Source organism: Heteronotia binoei, chromosome 20, assembly GCF_032191835.1.
Source record: "Heteronotia binoei isolate CCM8104 ecotype False Entrance Well chromosome 20, APGP_CSIRO_Hbin_v1, whole genome shotgun sequence".
Classification (NCBI taxonomy): Eukaryota; Metazoa; Chordata; class Lepidosauria; order Squamata; family Gekkonidae; genus Heteronotia; species Heteronotia binoei.
In genome coordinates this window covers 9,085,172-9,107,889 of record NC_083242.1, presented here as the reverse complement: position 1 = coordinate 9,107,889, position 22,718 = coordinate 9,085,172, and the positions used below count along the sequence as shown (strand labels likewise).

Sequence of the window (22,718 nt, the reverse complement as noted above, 5' to 3'; positions counted from 1 at the left end):
GATACTTGGTTAGTATAGCAGAGTTTTTTGCCAATGAAAGAAGCAGGCCTCAGATTCTGCAGGAGCTCACAGGAGCACAGCTCCTGAACCTTTCCCCCACCTACCTTGTCCATTGAATAGTAGGTGTAGCTGCATAAACCAACCCTAAATCAGACTTTTCCCTGCAGCCACTGTGGCCGGACCTGCCTGTCCCGCATTGGTCTTGTCAGCCACCAGCGAGCCTGCAGCAGACGTGGACTACTGCACCCTTCTTAAATCTTCGTTCGCGAAGCCAAGCCGAGAGAGAGAGAGTAGCTGCATAACAATCCCTAGATTAGGAGAGCAGGCTGCCAGACAGCCACCAGGGGCTTTGCCACGCCCCCAGCAGCCCTCATTAACCCCTGGAGAAGCCCGCACCACCCTTTCTCCACTTCTTATTTGATTTTGGGTGGTGGGTGGCTTGCTGGCCTTTTGACCCACACATGGATCTCTAGCCAGCCCAAGCAGGCCTCGCTCGCCTGGGGCTCTCCTTTCTTGCATTGAGTTGCTTTTGGCTGGGGGTGGGCATATGCTAATGAGCTCCACCACCTTTTTTGCTACAAAACGACTCCTGGAAAGAAGTGTGATACTGAGTGCAATAAATAAATCTCCCAACGAGTATATTGTAAAGGGTAAAAACTTTGAGTTGATCTAGTTCATGTTCTAACTGCAGTCAAAGGGAGAGAAAGAAGCCTCTTCTAAAGAGTACTTTCCTTGTCTGGCATTGTAGGGGGGTGGCGGGGTATGTATCTATGCATTTATTTATTTTATTTCTATGCCCCCATCCCCGCAATCAGGTGTTTTGAGAGCCGCAAGCAGTCTCAGGGTGGGTCAGAGGCATCACTAGGGTGGGTTGCACCCTGGGGTGTAACTGATTCAAGTCACACACCCCCCATTGGGCATCACCCCTTTTGGAGGGCTGCGTCACCCCCTCTGCACACAACCCCGCCCACTTCACATGGCCCCTCCCTCATTCACCCTCTGGTCACATGACCAGCCCCCGTAATCCAAGATACCAGTTTTGCGGCATTTAAGTTTCCCCCACTCACCCACACGCTTTTAGCTGAGCCGGCGGCAGCGCGGCCCCGGTTTCAGAATCCTGGCTAGCCCACACACAGCAGCAGCGTTCTAGTCCCAGGGCCATCCCCTTCCTGTTGGGGGGCGGGGTCATGGGTCAGTGCCTGGGGCCAATGAGAATGCTCTGGGGGAGGGCCGATGGCCCCCTTGGCCCCGCCCTAGTGACGCCGCTGGGGTGGGTCACAACATAAGGTATGATGGCATTGTCTCTACAGGAGAGTTCTGCAAAGACATGTGTCTCCATGGAAGGCCATGGGCAGAGACTGTTAAAGGACAAAGGGAGAGAGAGGAGGGGTCAGAGGGCAGCAGTGAGCTAGTGCCTACTCATATCCTACTCGCTTTTCCAGTGATTTGGGGAAGAAGATATTGGATTTATATCCTGCCCTATACTCTGAATCTCAGAGTCTCAGAGCGGTCACAATCTCCTTTACCTTCCCCCCTCCCCCACAATAGACACCCTGTGAGGTAGGTGGGGCTAAGAGAGCTCTTACAGCAGCTGCCCTTTCAGGGACAACTCCTACGAAAGCTATGACTGACCCAAGGCCATTCCAGCAGGTGCAAGTGGAGGCGTGAGGAACAAAACCCAGTTCTCCCAGATAAGAGAGCTCTGGCTGACCCAAGGCCATTCCACCAGTTGCAAGTGGAAAAGTGGGGAATCAAACCTGGTTCTCCCAGATAAGAGAGCTCTGGCTGACCCAAGGCCATTCCAGCAGGTGCAGGTGGAGGAGTGAGGAACCAAACCCGGTTCTCCCAGATAAGATTCTGCGCACTCTAAAAAGGCCAAGAAGTGTTTTCCTCCTTGAGACACTGGTGCTTTCCTCGTTCTGAATACATTTAGTGTGCCCTTCATGCTCTCATCAGTTGACTGCGTGGTCCCTGATTGACTAGGACTTGTCCAGGAAGTATTTGGTTTTGCTGAAATCTGTATGTATCCAGGTTTGACTAGCTATGCATCATTGCACACAATGCTATGTGATTGCTCTTTGGCTGGGATTCAAACTGGGGAGCAGAAAGGAGATCTAACCTGAAAATAATAGGTAGCGAAGCAGCAGAAGGCAGGGGAAACAAATGGCAGCCAACAGGCCTGGGGAAATATGATAAATATGTACCCATTTATGGATTTGTTGGGGAAATATTACAACCACCCATAAGAAAAAAGCCGTTACATTTGCACTGAAAATCCATTTGGAGCATTCGTTGCGCATATCTCATTCCTGGACTGAATACGACTCAGAAAACAGTAGTACCCATAATTTAATATTCTTTTTTTGCACCAGGCCCCATCGTTTCTAAAGTCATCTCCATTAGTTATTGCCCTTTGCACTTGTTTTAGAATGCATTCAAATCTTCTGCCGCCTGAGTCCACGGAAAGCATTTCTTTTGTCTTTTTTGATTTGGAGTTTAATAAACAGCATCGGGACAGCCCTTTCCTCTTTCCCAGAATCATTTGCACCAGCCCGGACGCATCACACCATTTTTCAAGTTCAGGTTGCGCACCCTCGTGGGCTACAATAAAACACGGACCGCAGTTCCAAGTTAATTCAAAATTAAATTTGTTTCTCTGCTCTTCCCTTCAACCACAGGGAAGGATATGCAATTCCGCGCCTGGCTCCGGATGGCTCTGATTTAAAACCACCTCCCTGGGCCTCAACGGCTCTTTGTTTATGAATGTGGACCTGCTGTGGTTTTTCAGATAGCGCTAAGTGTACGGCAGCTTAATAAATTATGGGAAGAAATGAGTACATTTTTTAATTACAGAATGTCAAGTACAATTACCGCTTTTTGGTCTGACCAGCCAGGGTCAGGGATAATTGATATTGAGAGAGAACTTCCAGCGAGGAGGCAGTGATGAATTGCTAAGCTGGTGGCGTTCCTCTCCGTTTCCTGAGCGAGAGTCTTGCCCTCTGTTTAAAAAAGGAATGCTTCGAAGCAAGAGCCCCAGGTCCTTGACCCCACAAGTGGGGCCAACCCAAGATGTCATAGCTGCTGAGGAGGAAAATGCAAAAGGTCTGTTTATCTCTTGTGCGTGGGCAAACAAGAATGCGCACCTTTGGCTTTAAAAAAAGAAAAGTGGGACATTTGTTACCTAATAGCACAGGTGGCAGATATTGGGCTACCATTAAAGGGGCACCAGATCAGGATACTATATCACTGGAAGTGGGGGGTTTTAATTAAAAAGTTAAAGTTGCTTTCTTTCCACCCTCCCCCCCATTTATCTGCCTCCCTCCCAACCTCCCTGTTTTGCAGCTCTCAAATATTTGATAGTCATGTCTTGCGGCTCTCAAACACCTGACGTTCATGTCTTGCAGCTCTCAACATTTGATATTTATTCTGTGTGGCTTTTACATTAAGCAAGTTTGGGCACCCCTGCAGCTCTGAAACATTTGACATTTATTCTGTGTTGCTCTTACATTAAGCAAGTTTGGGCACCCCTGTTTTATATTGTGTCTTAGGGTGTTTTTACACTGACAGTTTGTGGCTCTCTATCACCACATTGGAAACTCACCTTTGACATTACCTAACGTTCTCACAATTGTTTTGCATCGCTGCTGCCCGAAGCATCTACATTTGTTTCAGTGAGATGCGTTTTGGAGCTGCTCCTGCAATGTTCTTCTCAACACTAGTTTTGATCTGGTCTTTTCCCTACAGGCGTTTCAAACTTGTATTGTAGAAATTTTCCTGTGTTTTAAAAGACTCCTCCAAAAGCCACCACAAGGTGCAGTAATTTGCATGAGAACTGACAGCACTTGAAATTTTTACATATCATTGCTTGCCTCATCAAGTAATTTAAATTTGTATTGTTTTTGCAGTGTTGACACGTTTTCCAAGCAATCGTATACATTTAACTAAGCACTGGTGTTCCGGCTGCCCTCTGATTTGAGACTCCCCCCCCACACACACACAATTGAAATGCTTAAATGTAAAAGGAAAATAATTAGAATGGAACAGTGGCAGGCGATTTGAAAACTCTAAAACTCTGGATCAAACTGAATGTAAAAACACCCTTAGTGTCTGTCTGTCTTTTTTTTAAAATCACCATTGCGCTAGGGGACATAGCATGCCAGCCAGAGCCCAGACTGTCTTTGAGATGGGAGCAGCCTACGAGTATGTTCAGTAATTTTGATTGGGAGCTCTGTATGGGTGGCAGAAGTGCCTTCTCCTCGTCCCTGTACTGGAAATCCCACTTTAAATCATTTCTTCCTCCCCCTCCCCCCCTTTGGTCTCCTGTTCATATGTTTTACAGCTATTCCATTACAAAGGACTCGGCTGTAAAAAGAATTTATGGACCAAGTTGTCTCAATTAAAAAAACAAATTTGAAACTTGGCTTTTCCCCCACATTAAGTAACAGTGCCATTAGCTATTTAAGCGTCAACTGTAGGAATTTCCGTGTAAATCATCACTGAGAGCCAGACAAAACTTGGTGTTGCTCTGAAGGTTTTATTTTTTATTTCATTTTTGGCAGTAGGTTGACCCATTTATATCCATCATGGCTCCCATCTGAGTTCTTACAAGCTTGTAAGCTCTCTTCCAAATGAGGCAGGATAGCCAGCTTCTAGGTGGGGGCTAGAGATCTCCTGGGATTACAAGCAATGTTCCCTCTGAGCTGTGGGAGACTTGTAAGCAAAAATTCTACTTTGTGAGCTACTGGCATTAAAGTTGTGAGCTGCTGCATAAACTAGTTTGCTCTGGGACCATTTCCCCCCAAGCTAAGACAAAAATGTGTGAGCCGTAAGCTAAAAAACTGTGAGCTAGCTCACGCTAACTCAGCTTAAAGGGAACACTGGTTACAAGTGATCTCCAGGCTACAGAGATCTGCTCCTCTGGAGAAAATGGCCACTTTGGAAGGTGGACTCTGGCAATGTACCCCACTGAAGCCCCTCCCCTCCCCAAGCCCCACCTTCCTCAGGCTCCACCCCCAACATCTCCACGTATTTTCTAACCTAGAGCTGGCAACTTCAGGTTTGAGGTCCCTAGAAAATTATAATTGGATTTTTTTGCTTCATTTCCTGCGGTTTGCTTTTTTTTCTTTTCACAGTGAACTGCCTCACCCCCCTCAAAACCTTCTGGCCACCTTGAATTCTTCCTTCAGCCGCAGCGTGATCCTTTCTTGGGTGCGCCCCTTTGACGGAAACAGCCCTGTGCTTTACTACATCGTAGAGCTCTCCGAGAACAGTGAGTATGGCCCCCTCCCAAAAGGTGATCTTCGCTCGCTTCTGCTTCCCTCAAAAACTTCTCACTTTCCTTTTCTTCTCCGTATATCCGGGTAGAGCACATTAGAAGCTGCCGCCCTGCCCGTCTGTCCCTTCGATGGCAAATTTAGCGGTGGATTTTATTATAGACATCTTCTGAATAATAATTCCTTTTCCCAAGTGAGCTCTAGCTTGTTCTGCTATGCTGGGGGTTCTAATCGGGTGCTCCCTTCTCAGCCACGGATGCTTTTCAGGTGGCTACACAGGGCTTTGTGTTGGGAGTTAATACGCCAGAGTCGGTTGCCTTGATGTTCCCTGCTCAGGAGCGCAATTGCCGAGCTCTGGTGCTGTTCCGAAGTTTGGCTGATGGCTGTTTTCATGGAAGCAGGGACTTCGTTGGGGGGAGGGACCAACTGAAGCACTATTTCACTTGCCAGCAGGGCCGTCCCTGCCGCTAGCCAAGCTAGGTGATTGCCTAGGGCGCCTGCCCTCTAAGGGCGCTGAATTGGGTGCCCCCCATGTGACCTGCTGGCATTATCAATGCAGGGGGGAGCACCGGAAGCCTTGCCCAGGGGTGGAATTCTAGCAGGAGCTCCTTTGCATATTCGGCCACGTATCTCTGATGTAGCTAATCCTCCAAGAGCTCACAAGGCTCTTTTTCGTAAGCTCTTGGAGGACTGGCTCCATCAGGGGTGTGTGGCCGAATATGCAAAGATAGATAGATAGATAGATGAATTTATTGTCATTGTTCTCAACAAAAAGAGAGCAACGAAATGAGGTGCTCTTCCACAAACATACCAACACATCAAACACACATATTCATAAACCATTTAAATACATCTGAAACCATTGAACCATTTAAACCATTAAAACCATTTAAATACATCTAAAACGGATAAACATTCATAAAACCATTAAAACCATTTAAACCATTAAATAAACATTCATAAAACCATTAAACATTCATAAAACCATTAAAACCATTAAAACCATTAAATACATCTAAAACAGATAATCCTTCATAACCCTGCATTTAGCCTAACCACAGCACTTGGATAGAAACTGTCCTTAAATCTGTTTGTCCTAGCCTTCAACACTCTATATCGTCTACCTGACGGTAAGATCTCAAAAAGCAAATGGCCCAGATGAGAAGGGTCCCTTAGGATCATTTGTATCTTCCTTTTACATGCCATATTATACAGATCCACCAATGAGGGGAGAGAACATCCACAAATCAAAGGAGCTCCTGCTAGAAAGCCACACCTGGCCTTCCCTAAGGTGCCAGTCTAGGGCCATTCCTGCTTGCCAGCTTCCCTTGCCGTAGCTCAGCTGAATGGTTGGGACGTCCCAGGTAGGCCTGCTCTTCTCAACTGCCCGGGTAGCCTCCATAGCAAACTCTTTCTTTGCTCATCTTTACCCTAAAGTTAGCTGCACTCTCCTTCACAGACGGAGGTATGGGATGGGGGAAATCCCTTTAGGGTTACCAGCTTGCAGCTTTTCCCCTTTTAAATCTCCTGCCGAACCGAAGTAGGGTCACCGGGGCCCCAGCCGGGTACGTCAATCTCACTCTTGTTTCTCTGTCCAAACTTGGCTGACATGCTTTAGCATCTCAATGCAATCCTGTCGCTAACAAAGATGGGCTTGTGAACAGAGTTCTCAATGGCTTCTGGACAGAGGAGTTCGGGGCGCAGGGTTGGGGAATCAGCCCCGGAAATTGCCACCATGCTGTCAGCCAGAAAGTACAGTCGTTCGCCACTGAAAAAAATTGTAAGGAGCTCAGCAGAGATCTGATAACATCCTACAGAAATTGCTTCAATAATCCTGTAGAGTACTGAGGGATTTTCTGAACTCTCACTGGCTGTCAGACAAATCCAATGATTTTCGCTGATGGCATTGTAATCGATCACTTAGAAGGGTCTCTGAGCATATCAGATACACGTACTTCACTCACCTTTGTGTTGGTAAGCACGCAAACAAAAAGAGCCCAGGATGCAAGGTTTGGAGAAAGAGGTCCCTTCTTGCCTTTGGAACAGTCTGATTCTTTTGAGATCCACGGAGGTCAGGTCTATCAGTGGCGGTGGCTGAAGGGGAACCTCTGTGTTCAGAAACAGTAAACCTCTGGATACCAGTGCCAGGAGGCAGCATCAGGAGAAAGCCTCTTCCTCTATGCCCTGTCGTTGGATATCGTGAAGAACTGGTTCACTACTGTGCAAGACAGGATGGTGGATGAGATGGACCGCCAGTCTGACCCAGCACGGCTCATCTCATGTCCCTACGGGATGCCATTTTGGACTGGTGGAAATGTTAGCAGCATAACAAGAACTCTGCTGGTTTAGACCAGTGATCCATCTGAGTCCAGTAACCTGTTTCTCACCGTTACCAACTAGCAGTGCTATGCGAAGGAGAGTTACTAAGGAGAGTTGCAGTGAGCTTAGACTGGAGTAGTTCTCCTTAGCATTGCGCTGTAGATTCTCAGGAGCCATCCCTTAATGTTGCTTCTTAGCACTGGTAATTCAAAGGCTGACTGCCTCTGACCATGAGGATTCCCTTTAGTCACCACGGTTAGGAGCTGTTAATGGATTTCTCCCTCATCAATCTGTCCACTCTATCCACATCCATGGCCATGAGTACATTCACTGGCAGCAAATCCCCTAAGGGTTTTTGTTGTTGTTTTTGTTACGTCACCTAGAATTCCTTTCTGAAGACGTTTATGGATTTGTTCTTAATGTCATAAAATCCAAGGCGAATATTTGCTCAGAACTGAAAGAAGAACATAATTCCAAAGAAAGGGAAATTAGTAGAATATATCTGCCTATGTAAACTAACTTGTCTGCGACATGGCTAAGTGTCTGACAAATTAGGAAAATGGAATGCTTTCCTGTGTAGAATGAGAAGTTAATTTTGATGTTTTATAATAGTTTTGTAGTCTGTATTTCAGACCTTCATCTGTATTAGTTTTATTTCTATATTTTCCATTGAAAAGAAATCATATATATATAGGTGTGTATGTATACATACACACACACACACACACAACTTCTGAAGTTGCCCATCCCAAATTAGACAATAGGTTCATCTAACTCATTATTGTCTACTGCAGGTATCACTACCCCTTTATTTAATGACTACTTCAGAGTAATGAAAAAGTACCCCTATCTGCTTCTCTCCTCCTTCCAGGGCATGTTACCAAGTTTTGTTAAGAACATAAGGAAAAACCATGTTCGATCAGGCCAGTCGCCTGTCCAGCCCACCACACTGTGTCACACAGGGGCCAAAACCCAGGTGCCATCAGCAGGGCCAAAACTCCAGAAGCCTTCCCACTGTTGCCCCCCACCCCCCCAAAGCACCAGGAATACAGAGCATCACTGCCCCAGACATAAGAGAAGCCATGCTGGATTAGGCCAATGGCCTATCCAGTCCAGCACTCTGTGTAACAGAGTGGCCAAAAAACCCAGGTGCCATCAGGAGGTCCATCAGTGGGGCCAGGACTAGAAGTCCTCACACTGTCCCCCCCCCCCCCAAGCACCAAGAATACAGAGCATCCCTGCCCCAGACAGAGAATTCTATCAATCCCCTGTGGCTAATAGCCACTGATGGACCTCTGCTCCAGATGTTGATCCAATCCCCTCATGAAGTTGTCTATGCTTGTATCCACCACCGCTTCCCATAGCAGTGAATTCCATGCGTCCTGGAAACAGAACAAGATATGACGCGTTCAGCTAAGCAGCTCCAACAAACATCCTGTGAAGTAAAAAGCTTTTTAAAAGCCTAATGCAAGATCTTTTTGCAATCTTTTACTTGGTGTTCTAAGGGATGCCCAAGCTATTCTGTAACAACCAGCGCCCTACAGGTAGTTCACAAGCTGCCTGTTGAAGACCCTCACTCTACTGTGATTGGCAGCAACTCTCTTGAGTCTAAAGCAGAGAAAGACCTTTCCGAGCATCCACTCTCTGAAATTTTTAGCTGGTGATGCCACAGATTCACCCTGGGGCCTTCTGAATGCAAAGCATGCTCTGTACCTAGGAGTAACACCCCCTCCCTTTCCTTTGTCTCCTGCGTGCAAACTTTCCCCTGTACTTTGCATAGGAAATTGCTTGCGCAGTCTCCACTCGCTCTCTCTGGTGGCACAGGTGCTCCCCTCGCAGTATCTGAACGGTCACAGATTTTTACGCATGCTTCACACGAGCTCGTTGGCTCGTATTGGTAGCTCTTTAACTGTCAGCGGTGCCACAAGACGGTGTCGTGCATCCTAATCCCTGCCTGCCGTTATGCAGATAAAGGCTGAGAGGTGTTGGTGTGTGATTCTCCCCCCCCCCCCCGCCTGATTTCCAAGTGTGCGCAGACACAATGCTGTGGTGTTTTAACATGGTGTGGGTACGTCATCAATAAGCCTGTATATTCATACACATACACACTCAGTTGATATCATAGCTGTCACCAGGGGTGGAATTCTAGCAGGAGCTCCTTTGCATATTAGGCCACACACTCCTGATGTAGTCAATCCTCCCAAGAGCGTGCAAGGCTCTTTTTTGAAAGCTCTTGGAGGATTGGCTGCATCAGGGGTGCGGCCTAATATGCAAAGGAGCTCCTGCTAGAATTCCACCCCTGGCTGTCACCAAACTGTGGCCTGAATGCCCTGACTGTTCCCTCATTCCAAAGGCTGAATGCTAAGAACTCCATCCGCAGCATATTTTTAAAGTCCGTCTGGTACGATCGCTCATAATAAAAGTCTGCTGCTGAAATGTGGTCGAAGGCACAATTTAACTAGTCTAAATTTCAGAGGACTAATTGCTTGCCACATAGCCTCAGCTTCTCTTCCTGACGGGGATTAAAGTGCCTTTCCTTTAATTAAGAGTAAGGAAGATAACAAGACTTGGGTAGGAGCAAGGCATGGACAAATGGAAGAGATGTGCAAGAAGACCCATTATTCAAAATGTGACTGTCAGGTTTTGGGCCCCCTCCCCCCACTCCCGCCTGCCCGATTGTCAGTGTTCAGTACGAATACGCTTGTCCTGGAATTTATCTCACAGAAGGCTCGTTATTATGATCCACCAGCTTGGCTTAGCTTTTTTTGTCTATCTGTTTTCACACCTTTCTCAATGGCCTCCCTTTCTTTAGCTGTTACCCTCTGTACAGCTGCAAGCAGTCGGTTGGATGGAGGGATTCCATTCATTCATTCATTAGATTTTTAGCCCACCCTTCCCGTAGAACAGGCTCAGGGCGGGTTGCTTCATAAAAACAGTCAACAATTTAAAAAAACCAATTTAAAATATATAACATCTAAAATTACAGAGTAACAATAGGTACTAAAATGGCTAATTCTGCCTCATGGGCATGGCTTATTGTCCAGATCCAGCAGGTCTTATAGCACTGGGATGGAATGAAGGGGGGAGGCCGGTAAGAAGTGACGTCCACTGCCTCAGCTGAAATTCCATGCAATTCATCCACATCCAGATTGCTGCTTTATACCCAGAGTTCATAGTCTGCAAATGTGCTGTTCAGGTCCAATGGAACAGAGTTAAATTGCTACCCAGGCTGAGCGATAAGGAAGGCAGCTGGCAGGAAAAGCACCCAAATCGACGCGCTACAACAAAACAAACCCACTCTGGGGCTGCATTCACGCACCTTTGAATATCTGCACTGGATTTATACCCTGCCCTTCACTCAGAGAGGCTTACAATCTCCTTCCCTTCCCCTCCCCTGCGAGAGAGGTGGGGCCGAGACAGCGCTGAGAAAACTGCTCTTGAGAGAGCAGCTCTAAGAGAATGGGGACTGACCCAAGGTCACTCCAACAGCTGCACATGGAGGAGGAGTGGGAAATCAAACTCAGCTCTCCAGATTAGAGTGCACTGCTGTTAACCACTACACCAAGGCATGCCTTTGGCTGCCTGAGGAGTCAAAGGCTTCTCTTGGTGTAGTGGTTAGAGTCCCTTGGACCCATAAGAAGTGTAGTGGAGGCAGCTAAACTCTGGGTGCACTATTTTAGTACCTTGCTCATGCTCGCAGACCACCTTCCCGTGTTTCTGATCAGACTTTGCCTGGTCTGGGGAAACAAGATTAGAAGCAAACCCAGTCCACAGCCTTGACCACACCTCACATCCAGATGTTATTTGTGTGTCTCAGCCTACTACTTGGAGATAGTTTAAATTCAAGATTATTCACAGCAGAAGCCAGCAAAAACGATACAAATAAAACCAATGCCGGTTGCAGTAACCCATATAAATTGTGCTGAGAGAACAGGGGTAAAATTGCTACAATCAATTATAAAACATACATACAGTTTATAATGGGATTAAACATTTTAAAAACTACCGACTAAGAGAAAGAGAAAGAAAATGCCTAGCTATTTCCCTTCAGAGCTATGAGTGACTTTCTAGTTCTGGTGGGAAGCCAGCCAAATTTAGCTAATTTGAGTATAACCATAGGGTTCCTATCATTCAAAAGATCCTTCAGTTGTTGCATTTTTTGATTAAGGGTGGTAGGCAAGATTGCAGGAAAAGGAAGGATTTCACGGTGAATGCTGTACACCTTGCAGTCGTACAGGACATGCATTGTAGATTCTATCCCTTCATTATGGTATTTTGTTATATCTGCCCTCCAAGACAGCAGAAGGGAGGGTGTCCCACCTCATGAGGGTAAAAATTCTCCTGTACTCATAATTTCAAAGCTGGTATAAGTATGGCATGGGTGCTATTCTATTAACCGGGTCTACAAGGGCACACCATTTTGAGGTACTATTAAGATCATTCTGTCTGGCAATATCTGATATTCTCTGTTTCACCAGCTCTCCGGCTTTATCGTATGTAAGAAAGCTAAGAGATTGTTTTGTAAGGCCAATAATTGTTTCTAGGGTCTGGGTGTCATGTCATACCCAATCATTGCATGAATTTTTGAAAGCAGGTGGCCAAAAATGAAAATTTCCCAGGTGCCATCAGTCGCAACCGAAGAGAGAGAGATAGCAAGCCCTCCCTGGGAGTACATTCCAGGTAGCTTCCACAAAATGAAAGATTAGCTCTGTCCACCTGGCCTAATGAAGGCTTATCAAATGCCTTGACCTGGCTTGCCTGCTGTTACTGCCTCGGAGCTTGGCCAGCCTTTCTGGGCCAGGCGAGAGACTGCAATCTCCAAAAGAAAGGGGAAGTCGTTGTTGACATTTTAATAGAGTGTTTCCTTTTCTGGAAGCAGGGGAGAAAAGGGCAACCCAGAAGGATCTGGCACGCAGAAGCCCTCTTGTCCTTTTTACGCTGTGCAGCAAACTTCTTTGCTGTTTGTCCCTTCTGTTTTAAGCTGAAGGGAGGAGCAGCCTTTGAAAAGGTTCAGTTTGATTGTCAAGAGCGGGCTCGTGATTTAAATTTTAAAGATATGCAGGGAACTTACAGGATCGGGGCCCTCGCATGAACGTAAGGCTTCCCCGCAAACCACTTTTCCGTACAAAGCACGAGTGCTCGAGAGATGAATAGGGTTCGTTTATATTAGTTTTCAGTTTAATCTCTCTTCCTGCCAGATCTTTTATCTTCCACCAGAAGTGGATAGAGGAGAGAGAGGGGGAGAAAAAGAATAAATAAAGTATTCTACAGATGCAGCATATAAACAGAGCACACAACCTTAAGCTAGTGGAAAGATTAATAGGCTCTGTGGTTGAATCAAACTGTTCACTCGATCGAATGGGCCCGGGTTAAGCACTCTCGAGCGGCGTTTGCACTCTCAGTAAACAAATGAAACCGAATGGCTCCAGGAAACAGACGGGTGACAATTAGCTCATTTATGGACATTTCAACGTTCTCGTTAGTGTCTGCGCTTCCATTTTCTTGATTAAGTCCTTCAGGCTTGCTTATTAATTCCACCCTGCCTCCATTCTGCTTCCCATTCATTTTTGTCAAGTATTTTGGACACCACACGAGGAATTCTTTTTAAATTCATAAGAGGAACATCCATAAAAACGGATGGGATGGCGGTGGAAGGAGTAATCTGTGCTTTATAGAGTGTAATGGGAAATACATTTTTTTTTGTGGGGTTGCATCAGCGTTTCACATAATGGTTGGCTGTCTGGACTATCTGGCCCTTGAAATTGATCAATAGCTCTCTTGCACCTTGGCGCAAAACTCTTTTGCTTGGAAGGGAGCCCCGATTGCTTTCAGTGGACACCCATGTGTTCTGGATTGCAAGCAAGCCAGATCTTAATAATCCACATAAATAATGCTTAGCATTTATATAACTCTTGAGAACATTCATGGGACTGGTCATACATTATCTCAGCAACTAGCACTGCAGTCCTGAGTAGAGCTATGCCCTTCGAAACCCATTGACTTCCAAGGGGATAACTCTGCTTAGTATGACCCTGCAGATTTAATGTTGAGGAATGTTCCTGTTTCACGACTGGGTCACACATGAATATTGCAGACATGACTAATGCAATCCTCATTCCACACCACCTCGCATGAGTCTCTAAATTGTGTTCAGCCACCAACCAGAGTAGTCGGGTGCAGAGAAGTCAAGATATTAGTGATTAGGCATCTGCGGAAGAGTCCCAGATATCTGGGACAAGTGGTCATCAGGGCAAAAATATCTAAAATGTACTCCTCCGAAGTACATGGTGGAGTGCACTTGCTGAGCGAGGGGTACTTGGCAAAATCAAGAAGAGAAAGGGGAACAGACCTTTACGCAGCTAAGCGTATAGGGCATCAGTCAAATGTGGGGACCCTTGGAACCCATATAGATGAACCTCCTTGGTACAGATCAGAATCAGTTCATTAGCAAAGCAAAGGTCCTAGTCCATATTCACAAGATAGTAAGTTTATTGGGTTTCCTTACCCTCCAGCAGCTTTTCAGGGTTACTTAAAGAATTAGCTTTGGGGATCAAGGTTATGAGACACTGGAGGAAATATGGCCAAACAATCCAGATGATTCCATGAGTTTGGTGCATACTGAGGGGTGGCTACAGCAGAGGGCCAGTTTGGTGTGGTGGTTAAGTGTATGGACTCTTATCTGGGAGAACCGGGTTTGATTCCCCACTCCTCCACTTGCACCTGCTGGAATGGCCTTGGGTCAGCCATAGTTCTCACAGAGCTGTCCTTGAAAGGGCAGCTTCTGGAAGATCTCTCTCAGCCCCAACTACCTCACAGGATGTCTGTTGTGGGGGAGGGAGATAAAGGAGACTGTAAGCCACTATGAGATAAAGGAGACTGCAAGCCACTATGAGACTCTGAGATTTTGAATGAAGGGCAGGATATAAATCCAATATCATCTTCTTCTTCAGATGAAAGCTATGGTCTGCTGCTAACATCCCCGATGCTTGCTGTGCCCCAAACCAGTCTTTCCTTAAAACAAATATAATGTATAATAATAGAAATATTCTTGTAGCTTCTCTGTAACTCAGCTAGCAAAGTGGCTCTGCAGATATTAACTCACCGCTGTGTGAGCTGGCAAAGCTGTGATTTATGTGTTGGTGTGACGCTTCCCCCAAATAGTGTGACATTTTGTAAAGTTCCTCTTCATTATTCCACCGTTAACATGTTCATCACACGGCCCGCAAAGGGACAGCGGTACAAGACTAATGAGTTAGACGCATGGCTCTCATGCCATTCTCTTTCAGACAAAAAAAAAAAGTTCCGGAGTGTCTGACATCTTGAAAAAAGTTATGTTGAATTTTGATGCTGGGACTCCTCCCTTTGTGTCTAGGGTAAAAAAGATAATCTCTGCCCCCCCAAAAAAGATAGATCAAGAGGGGTAGCTATCTTTGTCTGTCTGTAGCACTAGAAAAGAGCAAGAGTTGAGCAACACCTTAAAGATTAACAAAAGGTTCTACTCGATTCTTGTTCTTTTCCTCACAAGAATTTGCTTGTAACATTGGGCCCCAATCCAAACACAATTACAAATGTCTACCATCCCTAAATCACCGAGTCTATCTGCAACGAGCAGGTTGCTTTCAGTGGACACCCATGTGGCCAGCCAATGGGTTTATCAGCTCCTCCTCTAAGGTGCCAAAACTCCCTGGAATTCCCTCCTCTTACCCTGCTGTAGTTTCACAAATCAGCATCTGGGGGAAATGCGAGGGGTCACTGTGATCACTTCTGGGTGACGAGGTATATTTCACTCGAAACTTTGTGTTTTAACCATAGAGTTTTGGGTGGATGCTGGAGCACCACTCCAATAAAACAACATCATTTCCAACTTTGTGCCACATGTGACTGTCCCTGCCCCCTCCCGATTTCTCCTGCTGAATTGTCGACTGTGGCTGACGACTCCCTCCCTGGTTTCTCTTCCCCCTGCTTCCCACCGATTTCCATCTCCTTTTGTTTCTGTCTTCCATCTTCGACTACATTTCCCAGGTGCTCCTTGGTGTCTCAAACACTCCCAGAACCGCACCTGGGGCAGTGGGTAAGGGATGATGAATGGAAGGGAGGCGGATAAGACATCTTATGGACTTGCAACATGGCAGTAGGATAGCTTCTACCACGGTCACCACGGTCACCACTATAAACTGGAGAATTACTTTAAGCAGGATGTTCTGCCCTTTTATAAAATTCCAGGCATGTAGAATCCTCAGCAGAATACTGCAGTGAACTGATATAGCTCGGGAAGCTTTTTTCTCTGTACCTGCTTGAAAGCTGGGGGTGGGGGGGTGGGAAACGGGCGGAGGGGAAAGAGGTATTCCAGGCTAGCTGTGAAATTTCATTACGATCCTTCAGCCCGAACCACTCGCGGGTGTGGTTCTGTAATGGACTGCCAAACAGATGGGTTGAGAAATACACAGCCCATCTGTCTTTATCATGCTCATTTCCTCCTTTATTAAAATGTTAATGAATATAGTTTTTATTTATTATGCAGTGACATGCGCAGCATCCCTTTTCGGCGGAGAAATGTTCCGTCGGCCTAACTGCGTGGGCTGAGAAGGGGTGAGCTCTGTCCTTTCCGAAACAGAAACTTTGCTCAGAAGTTCTTCTCCGAGCAGCTGAATGGATGGCCAAGTCCAACGGATTTGTCCACCTAGCAGATACTTTAAAAAGCATTGGTTTACAGAGTAGGTAGGAGACAATACAGAAGGTACTGCAAGGTCCTTTGACGCACCAATGGTATGTCTACAGCAGGGGTGGCCAGACTTGCTTAACGTAAGAGCCACATAGAATAAATATCAGATGTTTGAGAGCTGCGAGACATGAAGGTCACGTGTTTTGAGAGAAGGAAAATGGATGGAGGAGAGAGAAAGGTAGAAAGAAAGCAACTTTAAATGCATTCCACAAGCTTCTGGCTGGCTTGACTTGGAGAAGTGGTTTTAAAAGAGAAATGCCTTCTCTAAGCCAGCTGCCGGAGCAGTGAGGGTTTCCAGAGCCACACAATATGTGTGAAAGAACCACACGTGGCTCCCACCTTGGGGCTGACTTAGAGTTCTTGTTGAGCTGTTTCAAGATAGCACGGTTGGACTGTTACCAATTTGCTTCTCAACAGACTTGGTGATTATTCAGTAATGTAAGCAAAGAACACCTTGGCCTCTGGGAAATGTAGTTCTATGAGGAAGGCTGGGTCCTCTAGCAGAGAATCTTAATCCCCTTGCTAAACTATTGTGGCAGAACTTGCCTGCTCTGGTCCGCAGGCCCTGTTCCGCCCCTGCCCTCCTAGGTATTTCTCCACTCCTAGAAGGGGCTTTTCTTCCATTCTCAGGGTAGCTCGCCAGCACCTCCATCACTTGACATTTTTCTGGGATTGCCCACTGAGCAGGTCAGGACCAGTGTTCCCTCTAAGCTGAGTTAGTGTGAGCTAGCTCACAGATTTTTAGCCTCTGGCTTCTCCGTAATGGCTCCATCTTGGTGGAACCAGCTGCCGGAAGAGGTAAGGGCCCTGCGGGACCTTACTCAATTCCGCAGGGCCTGTAAGACATCCCTCTTCCGGCTGGCCCACAACTAATCAGCACTGAGTACTGAACATCGAAGACTGAACATCAAATACTGAACTTGTAACCGATGAGTGTAGCTGTAGGACCGCCGTCTGATTTTAATGTGTATGTATATAACAATTGTTTAGATTTTTAACTGTAAATTATGAAATGTTAATTTTAATGTTTAATTTTAGATTTCATGTTAGTTTTATATGTTGTAAGCCGCCCTGAGCCACCTAGTGGGAAGGGCAGGATATAAATCTTAGATAAATAAATAAAACACGTTTTTGTCTTAGCTCAGGAAAAATGAACCCCAGACCAAACTAAGCTATGCAGTAGCTCACAACTTTAACGCCAGTAGCTCGCAAAGTAGAATTTTGGCTCATAAGCTTCCACAGCTTAGAGGGAGTATTGGTCAGGACCCCTAGCTTCCATTCCAAGTTTAGAGGTCATGCCTCAGTGCCTCCTGCTGCCCAGCACCTGGTCACCGCAGGGACAGTTTACTGCCGCATGAGCACCTGGAGGAATAGTGACTTGCCAACTGCCCCCCCTTCCTCCTGGCATGCCTTTTAAAATTCCATGTCCGAGATGGTGGAGGTCCACCAGGTACAGAGAACCACAGCCAGAATCCAAAGTTGGAAAGTATTTATTGAAAAGACAAGGCTTGCAATCATACTTGTAGCACAGCACCAAACTGAGCAAGGAATACAAAAGCAATGGGAAAAACACAAATCTTCTGTTCTTATCTCTATACGTGCCCTATCAGATGTTAAAATACAGGAAGGGCTCATTTGGTTTTGGTCATTACAAGTCCCTACAATGTTGTTGTTGTTCTTGTTCAGTCGCACAGTCGAGTCCGACTCTTCGCCACCCCATGGACAAAGTCACGCAAGGCCCTCCTATCTTCCACCATCCTTCGAAGTCTGCTCAAATTCATGTTTGTTACATCAGTAACACTGTCCAGCCATCTCATCTTTTGCCGTCCCCTTCTTCTTTTGTCTTCTGTCTTTCCCAGCATCAGGATCTTCTCCAGTGAGTACTCCCTTCTCATTTGGTAGTGTTAGAGACAATCTGTCCGCCTCCCCTGGCCCCTCCAGGAGATGCAAAGAAAAAGAGCTGTCAGTCGGGAGTCTCCTTTAAAGTATACAACTTTATTGATATCAAGAAAGAGGGGAGTCGCTTTTCAATGAGCTCCCTGATCAGTTCCATACATGCCCTTTTATCCTTTACTCCCGGCCGATGAGTCCCTCCTCCTTTCCCCATAGGCTGAGGTACTTAGAGGGTACAGGCTACCCGGCACGCCTACTTCACCCCCTCCTTGACATGTACCCCTCCCGTTACATACATTGCATGTGCATTTAAATTTACCTTTCCCCGAGGTGGGGTGTGTCAGTTAATATTTATTACTTGATTACGCCTGCGTACTTGCTACTTATTAGTCTCTATTGCTATTAATCTTTATTGTTGCCATGGCTTGTTCAACCGTGTTATTTCTTTTCTGCTTCTGCGTTTTAACAATGGCTACTACACCTGTGCTATGGTTACTAAATGTTTGTACCTGGTTCCGCTCCTTGCACCTTAACAATCACTAAGGGCGTTTTCGCACTGACCTTAATCAGCAGCGACGCCCCTCTTCACCGCGCAGGATCGGCGCGGATTTCGCACTAATTGCCGCGGAGCACCCGGAAGAGCCGGAAAGTCCCGCGGCTTTTGCGGCGCAAATGGAAACTGGTTTTTGGCAGTTTCCATTTGCGCCGCAAAAGCCGTGGGACTTTCCGGCTCTTCCGGGTGCTCCGCGGCAATTAGTGCGAAAGCCGCGCCGATCCTGCGCGGTGAAGAGGGGCGTCGCTGCTGATTAAGGTCAGTGCGAAAACGCCCTAAGACATTACATTTGGTTCCTTCTGTTTCAGCTCATTTCATTATTTCACTCCTCTCAGTAGCCAAAGTATTTGAGCTTCAGCTTCAGCATCTGACCTTCCAGGGAACAGTCTGGGTTGATTTCCCTTAGGACTGACTGATTTGATCTTCTTGCAGTCCAAGGGACTCTCTTCTCCAGCACCACAGCTCAAAAGCATCTATTCTTCTGTGCTCGGCCTTCCTTATGGCCCAGCTATTTATTTATTTATTTATTTATTTATTTATTTATTTATTTATTTATTTATTTAATGATTTTTATCCCGCCCTTCCCAACAAGTGGCTCAGGGCGGCTCACAGCACAAAGTTCCACATAAGTACAATTTAAGTATAAAAACAGTTAAAATAATTAATACATTTAAAATTTTAAGACATTTAAGACATTTAAACCATTTAAACCATTTAAAACATTGGGGACAGCAACCTCTATTATAACTACACCTGGTTTCTTGTACCAGCTAGTCATAAGCCAGCCGGAGGAGGGTTGTCTTACAGCTCTCACAGCCATACATTATTACTGGGAATACTATTGCTTTGACTATACAGACTTTTGTTGGACTACGATGTATATTGTACATTTTACAATGTCCGGTCCCTACAATGTACCATTACCTTAAAGCTTGATCCAGCTCTTCAGGCGAGCCCATGAAGAGCCAATGGCTGCTTTCCCAGAGGAGAGGTCTTTGTGCATTCCTGGGTGCAGAAACCAAGGAAAAGATAGTTCCTCCCTATTGCAAGGAGGTTTTATCATGTCTGTTTCTCCAACCCCTGACCTGGTCACACCAGGTCAAAGAAGCTTTTCTTAGATGCCTCTAGAATTCTTCCTGAAGACTTTTTAGTCTTAACCCCTCCGAGTTGCATTCCCTGATTGGAGAAGGGGAGGGGAGAAGGGGGAAGGTTGACTAAATGAATGTAAAACAATTGCATATTAGTAATAATAGATGTACCTCTGTCCCCCTCCCCCACCCCGCAATGCTGAGAGACAGAAACAGAATGGCTGAGCTACTTTCAGAGAATTGTTGCATGGAAAGAGTTTTCTGTAGGGAGAGAAATTCTTGTTCTTATTTTAGATTTTCAAACATTTTCAGGCCTAAGTGTAAATTAAGGATAGGCCCTCGTATCTTTGAGAGGTAGTATAAAGAAGGAGACATAAGAAGATTAGGGGTTCTTGAGTTTAGTACGAAGACAGTGAAGGACGGATGTGACAGTGTTGTCTAAAACAATTAAAAGGAGGTTTTTTTAATTTCTGGTAATTTTATGTCTAGTATTTCATTGATGCTGATAGCATTGCTTTAGACATTGGGTATCCAAGCAAAGATGGTTTATCAAAGAAAGAATTGAAGAACATAAGAGAAGTCATGTTGGATCAGGCCAATGGCCCATCTGGTCTTCTGTGTCACACAGTGGCCAAAAAAAACCCAGGTGCCATCAGGAGGTCCATCAGTGGGGCCAGGACACTAGAAGCCCTCCCACTGTGCCCCCCCAAGCACCCAGAATACAGAGCATCACTGCCCCAGACATAAGAACGTAAGAGAAGCCATGTTGGATCAGGCCAATGGCCCATCCAGTCCAGCATTCTGTCACACAGTGGCCAAAAAACCCAGGTGCCATCAGGAGGTCCATTAGTGGGGCCAGGACGCCAGAACCCCTCCCACTGTGGTCCCCCCCCCCAAGCACCAAGAATACAGAGCATCACTTGCCCCAGACAGAGAGTTCCAACAATACACTGTGGCTACATCCATGTTTAGCCAACAGAATCTGTTCCCTGTGTTAAACATCTTTTAAATATACCCTATATCGAGCTCCTCTGATACTTCCTTTAATCACCTAATCAGTTGATTAATTGGTTGAAAGGAAGACTGTTAATTGACTAACAGCCCAATCCTAAGAACATTTACTTGGAAGCCAGGTTCATTGATTGAAACAGAACTAGCTTCTGCTCAGTAAATGTGTTCAGAATTGGGAAGGAACAGTTCCGTCTTGGTAGCAATTAAACCAGCACCTACGAGACTGAATCAGTTTAAGTCCAAGCATTCAGGCATAATGGGTTTATGGATTGAGTCATAAGACATCTCTGATCAGTTGGATAGCCTTAATTTGGAGATCATGAATAGAGAAATATAGCTGCACTTTGAATCCTTTCACATGGCATGATTCCTCGTATGGGACTCTGAACGACACCGCGGGATACCGAGGTTGAAAAACAAGGCCGTACTAATCAATGGAAGAGGGCAATTGGGTGAGGAGTAATCGATAGCAAACGGAGCTCTCTGTCGGTAATGGCACCAGGGTTGACTTTCTATTGGGCCATCCAGACCTGACTTTTCAGGCAGTGGGGTCCCATTACCGGGATGGGTACCAATGTAAATTAAAATCCTGCTTCTTTCCCCCAGACTCTCCATGGAAAGTGCACCTACCTGATATCGATCCAAAGATGACCAGCATCACTGTGGGTGGACTAACGCCGGCCCGCACCTACCAATTTCGAGTGTGTGCCGTTAACCAGGTGGGCAAGGGCCAATACAGCAGAGAGACCAGCAGGTAAGAGTGAACACGCAGACTCTTTGTGAATGTGGGAGTGGCAACATTTATTTGGGCATCTGACGGGGGGGGGGGGGGGCGGGGTGTTCCAGTTAGAGCTGTACCAACAGAAGCCAGTGCTTTTCATATTTTGTTGGAGTTTCATCTCCCCAAATCCTGGAAATTTGTTCTGTGAGCAGAAGAGTTTTAAGAACAGCAGAAAATTCAGTTCCATTTCCCCCAGCGTTTTGTTTCCAAAGACAGGATGGAGTAAGGGAGCTGTACGATGGGGAAACTTCATAAAGGTGCTGAAGTCCACCCTGTGGCCACTGGGAATTTCACCCAATGTTGTGCTAAACTTTACAAGCCTTTTTTTTTTTATGGATTTACGTTAACTTGCTGAACTTTTTGAAAGTCCCACAGAAAGAGAGCGGTCTTTCAAGTGTGCTAGGCCCAACACCATATTCCTTTGTAGGTCAAAGTGAGTGTACAAATAACTAAAAAAAAATGTGGCTTTTGTGATGATGTGCAATAGTTTCCCCTGGACACTGAACTTTCCCTTCTGAAATCCATCTTGAAGTATGTAAAGGGATAGCACTCGGGGGTCATTTTGTAGAAAAATAGCTGGTGGAGCTCATTAGCATATGCCCCCCACCAGCCAAAAGCAACCTGACACAAGAAAGGAGAGCCCCGGGCAAGTGAAGCCTGCTTGGGCCGGCTAGAGATCCAGCCATCCCAAGCAGGCCTCATTCACCTGGAGCTCTCCTTGGCCATCCCCCTCCACAGCCAAAAGGCCAGCAAGCCACCCGCCATCCAAAGTCACATAGGAAGTGGAGAAAGGGTGGCATGGGCTGCTCCAGGGGTTAATGAGGGCTGCTGGGGGCGTGGCAAAGCTCCTGGCGGCTGGCTGGCTGCCCGCTCTCCTAATCCAGGGATTGCTATGCAGCTGCTCCTACTATTCAATGGACAAGGTAGGTGGGGAGGAGGAGGGGGAACCCTCAGAAAGGTTCAGGAGCTGTGCTCCTGTGAGCTCCTGCGGAATCTGAGGCCTGCTTCTTTCATTGGCAAAAAACCTCTGCTATACTAACCAAGTATCTCAATAGAAACAAGGTCCAGAATTGCAGAG

General features: G+C 46.2%; 1 protein-coding gene across 1 annotated transcript in view; it reads left to right on the top strand.

Annotated features, from left to right (window-relative positions):
* The window catches only part of SDK1 (sidekick cell adhesion molecule 1), a 936,924-nt gene that overhangs the window by 602,235 nt on the left and 311,971 nt on the right, over nt 1-22,718 (top strand). The window contains exons 16-17 of the mRNA XM_060260466.1: nt 5,133-5,269; nt 21,466-21,613. Of these exons, the coding sequence (XP_060116449.1) occupies nt 5,133-5,269; nt 21,466-21,613 (285 nt within the window). The remainder of the gene's footprint in view (nt 1-5,132; nt 5,270-21,465; nt 21,614-22,718) is intronic.